The sequence below is a fragment of the Saccostrea cucullata genome, unplaced genomic scaffold (genome assembly GCF_032062105.1).
Source record: "Saccostrea cucullata isolate Sc308-1 unplaced genomic scaffold, CSIRO_AGI_Scuc_v1 ctg116, whole genome shotgun sequence".
NCBI lineage: Eukaryota > Metazoa > Mollusca > Bivalvia > Ostreida > Ostreidae > Saccostrea > Saccostrea cuccullata.
In genome coordinates, this window is record NW_026931870.1 from 71,151 (window position 1) to 82,500 (window position 11,350).

The following is an 11,350-nucleotide window of genomic DNA, read 5'->3' on the forward strand; positions in this document are numbered from 1 at the left end:
TGTCTAAATAAACTGAGTATTCAATGCCAACATATCAGTTATGTATTCAATTTCACTGAATTTGTTCCCATTAGGGATTGAATACCTTAAAAGCTCAAATATAATATGTAGGAATGTATATGACCTATGAGAGGTCATATAGATCTCTTGTGGAAGTATAATTGGTCATTTCTACCTTCTTTTTGGTGTGCCTCTGAAATTCATGCCTGTAAAAGTTCAAGTAGCTACGCTGTGTCGGGAAATTGATAAATCTAATAATTAAAATATTTCAGATTTCATAAAAAGGAATTTATAGGACGTATGAAACTTGGCGGAATATGAAGATTCAAACTTACACCAGCTTGATCTCCGTAATGCACTATACCAATGCACAGTGTATTGTATTCATTGACAAAATTTAATCTGGTGATATATTAACTTAGTCATGTCTTATGACACGGGTATTGTATTTTGTTTGAGCAAAGTTTAATGCTGTAATAAAATAGTATTATTGCGAAAGAAATGCACATTTTTTTTTCAAATGTATTGTTGATATTATTCAAAATCAGGTAGAGTCAAATTTCCCGTAAAATTTATGATTTTCAACGAGTGTTCAAATTTAGTCAAATGTTCTTGATTTTTGTTTATACGTATATACATGCATAATTATGAGCATATGAACAAAGCAAACAAAATAATATTCCCATCGCATTTATTTGCAGTTTTGTCAATATATCCTTGAACTACCCCAAAACTTATGAAGTTCATCCCTCAAGTCTAAATAGGTATTGCCTATTGTTGATACGTTGTCCATACTTTGAAAATCCATCTGATCTTTGAAATTAATCTTTACTCATGAAAATTTAAAAAAAAAATGGACGGCAAGGTATCAGTCCTTAACAAAATTGTGACCTTCATTTCCTCTGGGATTGTTCTGTAGTTACAAACTAAGATGGATATGCATTGAGAAACTCGTGATTCCTGCTTTTCATACATATTTATTTTTGTTCGAAACCAAAATTTTGATATTTTTTTCAGTATCAACAGGTAACAAAATAAACAATATATAACATTTTACTGCAATAAAGAAATATGTCCATAGGGCATGAATGTCCCACACAGGATTCATTACTAATGCAACATGAACATTTGTATAAGTGAGGGAAGTTTGATAAATTACTGTAGAAGTATTTTTTCCACGTGGTATTAAAATACGCTATGTACGCGGTCACAAATTTTCCGCGGAAATTTGTCCATAAAATTATTATATAAATATAAGGCATATAGTGACTGTCCAGGAAATCTGCGTATTTTTCTATTCGCTGAATAAACAGAAATTGAGATTCCGCGGAATTATGACACCGTGGAAAAAAGTATGTTTACAGTACATATAAATTGCAAAGAATTAAAACAAACAATCAAGATTTTTAAAAAAATGGTATGTGTAAATGTTTGTAATATATTCCTCTAGTTTTACAAAATACATGTATATGTGGTTCTTGTGTCCCAGAGGAATCAGCATAATTCTGGTAAAATGGTTAAATCCCTTCTCTCCAGTGCTAAGATTCCATCTGATTTTCCCGTTTAAGTTTGTTTTGTAAATGTTCATGGATTGTTGCCCTTGGGTCCTTGGAATAAGATGGATGGCTGTAAACTTGATGAAATAATTCCACGTCTTTTAACCTTATAAAGACAAAACAGAAAAAAGCTGCAAATGATTGGACAACAATCAATAAGACATTTCTGCACTTCATGCATACATCAAAAAAATTGTCAAAATGCATAAATGGTCCAATTTTAAATGTCAAAAGAAGCATATGTCACAATATGCATTTGTACAGTTAAAAATACATATTTTAGTGCCTTTAGTGCAGACAATGATGCGATAATTCATGAATACTGCTAATAAAGAAATCATTTGTAAATACAATATACGGAACAGACATGTGTAGTGTTAATTCATGATTACACCAACAACTCTATATCCTTTGATTGCTCTAAATTTTGAATAAGCCAAATTATGTACACATACAGTATTGTTATATTTTTACCAGAATTGTGATATGCATCATATTCACATTTTTTTCAATAAGAGACAAAATGATCTTTTCTTATCTAACTAACCCCACATTAGGCCATCCTTAAAAAAATGTTTGTTTGGAACTGCCGCCTGAAGGGTTTCAGACATAGGAGGGAGGGAGGGAAATTATTTTTTTTTTTTTTTAATTTAAGATAAATTTTCAATTTTTGTTAAAAGTCTTAGTAAACAGTAAATACATTTTCTGACTTTTAAAAAAAAAGTATCTACCATTAACAGAAAAACCTAATTTTACATAGATCTGACACTATATTTCAATGTTTTATGTGGTGCATGTGATACATGTGATGGGCAAAAAAATTGATTAAATTAAAAAAAATCGTTCTACTTTTGGTCAATAAAATTTTTTTCAGGAGGGGGCATTTCAATAAGGCGGGAGGCAATTCCAAACAACTTTAATTTTATTTTGGCCTTATATAATTGTTATAAACAAGTTGAAACAAAAATTTTTTTGTTGATTTCACAGGAATTTCAAAATACAACCATAAAACAGCAAACATACACTTTGGCATGATTAAAAAATTTCTGACAAATTAAATTTCATATTTTACAGTAAAAATTTCAAGCCCAAGCATTTTTGCAGTACATGTACATATGTATTGATAAACGTATCACAATACAATATTTTGTGCCAACAAATCGCAATAAACTGGAATATCATTATGAATGGACAGACCTAGGCATGTTGGATGTCACCATGTTTTACTGAATACTATAATACATTATCTTGACATACGAGACAAAATTAATGGTACTCACATCTGCTTTTGCCTCTTCTTCTCCTTCAAAATACTACGAGGTTTTTCCTTATTACATTCTCTGAAAAAGAAAAGAATTTCTATTTCTTTTTCTGTTTACACTCTGAACACTATTCCTATTACACAGGGTTAATGTGGCTCGCATTAACTTCATAGGAAATATGCACAAATATCATTCAAAGGCTCTGCATGAGAAAGAGACAAAAAGAACCATGATATTCACCAAAAAAAATAATTTTCACATTACATTTGGAACTTTTCACATGATTTTTGTATGATTTTCACAAAATTAATGAAAACAAAAAATGCTTGAAAATCCTGCTAGCCACTTTCCCTGAAAAGGAAACACTTGTAAGTGATCTACTGCTATCGCTAACTATGATCCATCCTTTTTTATGAACAAACATTATTCTAGTACGCTGTACATGCATAAACATTTTAAGATTATGAATAACCTTGACAATGGGGTAGATATGTTACCACATCTAAAATAAAAAGGTCAGAAAGTCATAGCCATATGGTGTCCTTGAACTTGCTTAAATAACATTGACATAGAATGGTATTAATCACAGGTACTAGGCAAAACATTTTGTGTCAAGACTGTGACTCAGGATATTTAGAAGACTTCAGACTAGAATTTATATTGATTTAGATTTTATAAAAATTCAACAATACTACCAATTAGTTTTAAAAGGCTTTTCAAATAAGATTCCATTCATTGAATCTGTATTGGAAGACATTGTAAAAAGCTACATAACATAAACATGTCCTTGTTTATGTCAAATTGAGGTAATAATTCACGGGCTGGAATCCATGTGTAATAACCATGTGTAGGTGGGAGGTTTTTTTATGTACCTGTACTCTTACTTTTTTTTGTGTTGGTCACTTTTGAGCAGCATGTCCAGTGTACGAAGGGCCTCTCCCAGCAGTCTATGTCCCCCCAGTTTTTTTATATATACATGTATTCTTACTTTTTCTTGTGTTGGTCACTTTTGAGCAGCATGTCCAGTGTGGGGAGGGCCTCTCCCAGCAATCCTATGTCCCCCACCACAGGGGTACTCTGTTTTCTCTTCTTCTCTTTGGCCGCTTTCTTTGCTGCCTCCACTGCATCCAATTCTATCAATAAATCAGACCACTATCAAATGTTCTAATAAGGAATCAGCAGCTTTACTTTATTCCATTTCACACCTGTTGGCAACAGAGCCTCAGAGTAATTTCTTGGGAAACAGTTTTATAATTGCACAATATCTAAATAAGTATTTATGTAAAAAGATACCTCTCAAGAAGAAAACAAAAGTTTTATTAAATTATCCCTACTTCATCTATCACTACCCTTTGACTTACTTTGCACCAGAAGTTCCCTCCTGAGTTTCTTCCTGTCCTTCTTCTTCAGCTGTAGCCCCTTCAGTGAGGTGCTAGTGATGGCGCTCTTTGTGTCCCAGTCAGTGGGCAGCTTCTGGGTCAGTTCCTCGGCACTAATCTTCACGCTCTTAAACATGTTACCTGTCACAGCAGCTACACCGGGATTGGAGGAGGTTTCCATTTCCTAAATATATGTCAACATGTACTACTTTATAGAGTAGATAATTCTTAATCATGTTCAACTATAGCACACACACAGATGATTAAAACGTCCACAATTCTCTCATCGTCAGATACCCACAGGTGTTCTCGTCTTTTACTTACCACATAAATACTTATCACCTAAGTAAAAGATGAGACAGCGATTTTTTTCCACCCATTGGGAAAGGGTCCGGTACCGGTTCAATTGGGAAAAATAACATAAAAGAAAAACAGGAGAATTTTCTCTCATTTATGCAAATGAAACATTTTTGCGTTTATTCCAAATTAATTACCTATTATTCCTTGTTTTAAAGAATAAGCAACAAGTACTTATTGTTTTTTATATCAATGTCCCATGTTTTCACATTTTCATGCTTTCAATTTGTCAAAATGTATGACACTACGCTGTCGAAACCACAGGTCCCGCCAAATTACGACTTTCTCTACTTTTGATTTAAGCAGAAGTGAAACAATTGGTCAACTTGTACAATGTTTCATTTAACAAGAAATACGATTTCAACATAGTCTGCTGCATCCCAGTTGAATTGGGAATTTGAGTCACAGAATTGGGAAAAATTAACGTTTTTTTGCATTGGGAACAATGCCGTTTATCGGTACCAGTTATATAAGGGGAAAAAAAATGCTGCGAGATCACTCATGGGTATCCAATGATGCAATATTCCTAATTTATAAATTTGCAAGTCTTTTTATTTTACATTTTTTATCAGTGTTCAATGTAATTAAATAAATGACATGATCATTGACATTCTTTTCTGTCAGTTACACTGATATCCTTGATTGACTGTGCCTGCTTGTCTTCACAAACAACCACACTTATTCTGCAATCATTTCTTACCTCCTGGTCTGTTTTCCCCTCCTCTTTGGGGACATTTTTGATTTTTACTGCTGCATTGTGGTATTTCTGTCTGCCTCTCTTTTGTTTACCCATTTCTTACAAGCTAAACAAAAGATGACATCAAGTTGTTGAATAACAACATACTTTCTCCATATTATTCTATTTTTATGTACATTTAATTCAAAACTTCCAGAATAATTATTACATGAAATATGTAAAATTAAAAAAGAAACATAAATACAACTCTGCCCATCCTCGCTAGCCAAGTGTCCGATTCATTTACCCTCCTCTTTCTAATATGAGGGTATAAATGAATCGCACATTTGGCTAGCGAAGATGTATTCTGCAAAGAAAATGTGAATTTAAGAACTTTCATGTTGCAGGTTGTTCTTTCATTTCAATCAGTATTGAAGAACTGAACAAATTAGGATTCTAAAGAAATTCAGACTGCTATAAAATACAGGTATGTCTGGTCTAACTGGTGTACTCTGTAGAAGTGCAATTAACATAATTGAATTGATTAATGATTGCTTATATAGTAATAAATAACAACCATGTAATTGTAGTTTACAACTTCATAAATTACTACTTTAGTACTTATGTCACTTGTGAGGGTACATGAGCTAAAAAAATTGAGATAAATATTTCTTCTGCTGCTATCATTAACATCACTTACACATGTTAAAATCTTAATATGAATAATGACTGCAAGAAACTCCTGCAGCCTTTTCACTTGAAAGAAATCAGAAATTGTAATTAGCTTACTTATTGAGAAGTTGATATAATTATTATCAATCTAAGATTCTCCTATGCACTGATGCAGAATTGTGAGCTTGCGTCATTTTTTTTTTTTTTTTTGACTTTAGTAGAAAATGTTAATTTCAAAGAACGTTCTAATTTAAACCACATGGGTTTCTTAAGATTAATTTGCTGTTGTTTTTTCTGTTTGATCATCCCACTAGGCTCTATTTGACAGTTTGATTATGTACTGTACCTAAGCCAGGGGTGATCTGTTATGGGTTGGTCGACAGATCCACTAGAATCGTTAGGAGTCCCTGTGATTAAATTAAAAGTACTACAGAATTAATCGTACAACTTACATAAACGCAATCCTCAATTATTACAAGGTGTATGTGGATCTAGTTCATTACAGTCATCAAAATCATGTCATGCTGCTGGTTATTTACCCATGGGCGCCGCCATCTTGATTTTTACTAATTTGGAAAGGTATGTCTACAGAATTCGGAATTCCGGATTTTTTTAATATCAATTTATATGCATGCATTGCTTAGTTAAACAGAGTAAATATAGACAAAAAGGCTGTAGTCTACACATCATTTTACTCAATTTGTAAAAATCAAATATTATACTGCAGTTCGGTAACTTAGGTTGAAAAAGGGGGGAGGGGATCAGGAGAAAAGATTTATTTGGCAAACGATTTCTTTTATTTGATAAAACCATGTAATAAATGCATTATAAGTCAAAAACCAAAATAAAATCCTTTTTCATTTTCATTACATAAAATCGCACAATTGGAGCAAAGACCTTTTAGGAGGAATATGGTGATATTTTAGTCAGCTAAATTTCCAAAGGCCATATTGCTCAGTTCATGTGGTAAAACAGCAGCATGTCTCGTGACCTAGGAAGCCCAGGTTTGAATCCTGGTCTGGTCCATCACATTTTCTCCCCTGCCAATGAAACTATTAAAAATCACCACTACATGTATTTCAATGACAACTTTGAACCACAGAAACCTTAAAAGGACAGTTTGTGTACCAGTACACTGTACAGTGTATTTTGTTGAAGCAGCAATGTTTTTGATAATGGATTATAACTTTCATTAATTTAACTGTAAATGTTTAAGAGTATCTTTATATCACTATAGAGCACTCATTCAAGATATACCGTATAATCCCTATTAACAGCCCCGGGCGCTTAGACTTAAATTGCAAAAAGGGGGGAATTTTTGGAATTCTCTTTATGATATTTAATGTCAGATTTTAAGTTCAAAATATCTTTTGAAAAAAGAAAAATAAATACAAGGAACCACTAACATAATGTCTAACTTTACTGAAAGTGAAGATTATCCACCCAAATTATGCTAAATTTTCATTTTCCATTGAGATATTGGGCAATAAACAAGTTTCTTTTTCACTTTCTTCAATTTTTTGATTACATTCTTTTTGATTTTAATCACTGTACAGGGGGCCCTTATTTCCTGACAATTGAAAAAGACCTAAGGGGGCACTTAGAGGGACAGGGGCGGTTAATAGGGATTATACGGTAAATGCATTTTGTATTGACTCAGTCAAGATTATGGACAATTATACGCAATACATAATAAAAACATTCCATTCTGAGATAAGTTGGACAGGCATGTTTCTCGGAGAGGGGGTGAATACATACACTTACTCAGAAATCAAGAGCCTTGTACTGCCTATACACAGTCATACTAACTGGTTCACATTGTTAAAATCAAATCTCATCTTTAATTTTTCTCTTTTTAAATGACAACTAACAGATGTGTATTACTAATTATCACTTAAAATTTATTTTTTGCTTTCATATACTAGTAACTACACATGTACATGTGTACACATAACAGTCATGCAAATTATGAAGCACAAAATGTCATTTTCTCCAGTCAATCATTATCTTGTCTTCTGTATAAATTTACTGCAAAACAAACATCCAGTTATAAAACAGAAATGTTTTATAGGTTCTTCACACATAAATAACATACATGTACAAATCATACAATTATTCAGCTATAAGACTCCTTTACACATGTTTATAATCATTCTTACTGGTCAGGGGAACACAGAACGCTATCGGGCCTATAGAAAACGTTATACAAAAATGAAAAGGAAAGTGGATATAGTATCACATGGAAGTAAGCTTATGAAAAAAGAATCAAGGAAATATGAATTCTTAATAATGCAAAAAATTAAGCCAATTATACATATAACTGACTTGCTCAGAAAGGTTGCTAGATTTTGTTGATACTCAGATTTAAGATGGACACAAGTGACACAGATATCTTTAAAACTCTTAAACTAAAAAAATATCAAAATAAAAATTCATTATTTTCCTCTATTTTAACATCAGGACTCTATTCCTTTTAAGTATTTCTTTTGTAGGACAGTAGACAATTGAGATTGTAAATGCCACCCTTCCCCAGTCCTGTGTCAGCTTGGAGTTACTCGTTTCTCTAACTTTCCAGATGACGTCATCATGTGGCGTACCTCTTGGTCCACTGGCGCGCCATTTTGTCATGCTCCTCCCGGCTGGACAGGTACTGCTGGGCGATGGAGCCGACCAGGGGGTCGTGAGGGTTACAGTCAGCGAGGAGGCTGGTCACGGACAGCAGCACCTTGGATATGGTCAGCGCCGGGCTCCACTGGTCCTTCAGAACGTCCAAACAAATGTGACCTTGACTGTTGATGTTACAGTGGTAGATTCGGGTCTTAAATACCAGCTGAAATTTAAAATAAAATTTAATTTTTTGTTAAAAAATGTGATTGTGCATGTTAATATTTTTTCGCCGAAAAATTCAATGACTACCTCAAAATGACCTCAATATAATGATGATGTGCTTAGTTGACCTACATATTATTTTACTGTAAGATTTGTAAAGACATAGTCTGTGACAGGCAAGTGTATATCTCTGTTGCCAATATCACCCGAGCTTGCCTATCACACATTTACAAGGTTGATTTAGTCTTTAAATGAAAAAAAAAAAACTCTTGCTCAATGGTGCACCCATTATGGGCAAAAACAATAAAAACTTCCACTGTTAAAACATTACAGTTTAGGAACTTTGAGATGAAATCATTAAACTTTTACCATATACATGTATAGGTAAAGCAGAATTCTGTTTTATAATTGGTATAGAGTTTTTAGCCTCACCAATAATCTTGTACATTTTAGACTCAGACTTACCTTTGGTGGCTTAAATGGATAGTCAGTGGAAAAAGAAATGTCCAGGAAGAAAACTCCACCCTCGTACACGGTACCCTTTGGCCCAAGAATTGTCGACACCCACTCATAGAGGTTGTCCCCCTTTGGTCCCGCACTTCAAAGAAATAATCTATTTATCAATCTAATTTTTTATCAGATTGTCAATTTTATGAACTTTCAAGATAGAGGAATACATGCACAGTAAAACTCGGATATAACGAAGTCTCTGGGACCTATGAAATTACATCGCTATATCCGTAATTTGTTATATCCCTATAAGGAATTTGTGAAATTAATATGGTTGGGGATCCAAGATATCTTTCTTATATCTGTGACTTCCCAATATCTGTGCTCGTACTAAACGAGTTTTTAATGTAATATGGTGCCTGTCTTTCTCAAGTGTTTCATGCTATGATGGAGTCAGATGTATCTTGTCATAATTATTAATTAACAGAGAAAAGACAAATTGTGAATGAATGAAATGAGAAAGGTGACCAATCTATATACTCTCCAAAGAATTAAAGGGCTGGGTGGTTGTGGCCATTTTTAGACTATTTTGATCTCCTTCAGTGTTTTCCCTAAGAACCGGCTACCGGCCAAATTGACCGCTTCAATTGACAAAAATGCCGCTTTGAAATAAAAATTTGTTGTAAGGTCCACAGAGATTTTGTTAATAAACATCAGCCCCTAGCCTGTTACAAATGATCTCTAACCCTTTACTATGAAATAAAGGGAAAACACAGCTCCTTTAGAAGAAGAGCTCCATATAATAATTTATGGTAACAAAATGATCAAATTTTAAAACTAAAATTTATGAATTTTTTTTTTTGCCAAATGATAGATGACAGCTTAAGATATCATGTCCCAAAATTTAAGTTATATCTGGTGGTTAATAAAAAAAATAATTTGTTGACTCCTATCCTCCTTATATTTCAATGTCAATATCTGCAATACATATATAGATCCTCATCCATATTCTTGAAACACTTGAGGAAAAAAAAATATACGTGATATCAGCAAATAATTATATATATATACATGTAGTATCAAGTGAAGGAAGATTTCAAATCTAACTAGTGCTAATTGTAACGGGGACCGTTACAGATGTTCCCCAAACGCTCCCCAACTTCCTTTTGGTGCCACATTCCCTGTAAGCTTCATTAAATTTAATAGAGATAAACTCTATGCATTTGAGGCTTTAACAACATTTACCCAGGAGAAAGTACCAAGTTCATTCTCTCTCTCTCTCTGACCTCTCTCTTGTCTATACAATCTTAATATTTTAATATACTAAAATATTAAAGTGATTAATCCAAAAGTATTTAAAAAATACTCTCATTAAACTGTATGTTTGATTTTACTCATATCACGTGAAAGCACGTGCATACATGAGCATGATGACGAAGTCCATTACATCTATCTATGTTCTAAATCCCACCCCGTTTGGTTGAAAACCAAGGGAGTTATAGCTGTTTAAAGTTTCAGCCAATCAGATTGCAGTGCACGTACACGCACATGTATGCATGTGCATGATGACCATACCATCTTGTAGAAGTCCATTATATCTATCCATGTTCCAAATCTCATCCTGTTTGGTTGAAAAACTAGGGAGTTATAGCTATTTAAAGCATAAGCCAATCACATTGCAGCGCATGTGCATGCACGCATTTTCATGATAATTGCTATATATTTTATTGTAGGATATCCTTATACATGCCTATGTTTAAAATTTCAAAGGATTTCGTCAAAAAACAAGAAAGATATTGAGACTTTAGTTTCAGCCAATCAGAGCAAAGCGCACGTGCATGCGCGTGAGATCTTGCTTTTTTGACCATGTCATCTTGTCTATGCTTCTAATATATACTTATAATATGAGTTTCAAAGCATTTCATCAATAATTTAAATAGTTACATCTGTTTCAATTATGTTGGACATTTCTCATGTTGCACGTGCGAGCTCTTGCAAGCACACGTGCATGCACATGCTTTCATGATAATTCTTATATTACAGGCTGTAGATCTCCCTAATGTATAACTATGTTCAAAATTTCAAATGATTTTATCAAAAAACAAGAAAGATATAGAGACTTTAGTTTCAGCCAATCAGAGCAAAGCGCACGTGCAAGCGCGTGCAATC

The 11,350-nt window shown here is 33.3% G+C and overlaps 2 protein-coding genes across 3 annotated transcripts in view; both read right to left on the bottom strand.

The window, feature by feature from the left end:
* Positions 1–957: 957 nt before the first annotated feature.
* LOC134233813 (uncharacterized) lies at positions 958–6,462 on the bottom strand. The gene is made up of 6 exons (XM_062715869.1): positions 6,355–6,462; positions 5,255–5,357; positions 4,180–4,381; positions 3,807–3,951; positions 2,837–2,896; positions 958–1,662 (listed from the first exon to the last, which is right to left on the bottom strand). Exons 2-6 carry the CDS (start codon positions 5,345–5,347, stop codon positions 1,539–1,541), a joined length of 624 nt encoding a protein of 207 aa, XP_062571853.1. The 5' UTR covers positions 5,348–5,357; positions 6,355–6,462; the 3' UTR covers positions 958–1,538.
* A 1,320-nt stretch (positions 6,463–7,782) lies between these two features.
* Positions 7,783–11,350, bottom strand: part of LOC134233790 (ubiquitin-conjugating enzyme E2 E2-like) — a 10,687-nt gene continuing 7,119 nt past the window's right edge. For both annotated transcript variants that reach the window (XM_062715794.1, XM_062715793.1), the window contains exons 4-5: positions 9,197–9,329; positions 7,783–8,732 (exon numbers count right to left, since the gene is read on the bottom strand). In XM_062715794.1, the coding sequence (XP_062571778.1) occupies positions 8,487–8,732; positions 9,197–9,329 (379 nt within the window). In that variant the 3' untranslated portion in view covers positions 7,783–8,486. The remainder of the gene's footprint in view (positions 8,733–9,196; positions 9,330–11,350) is intronic.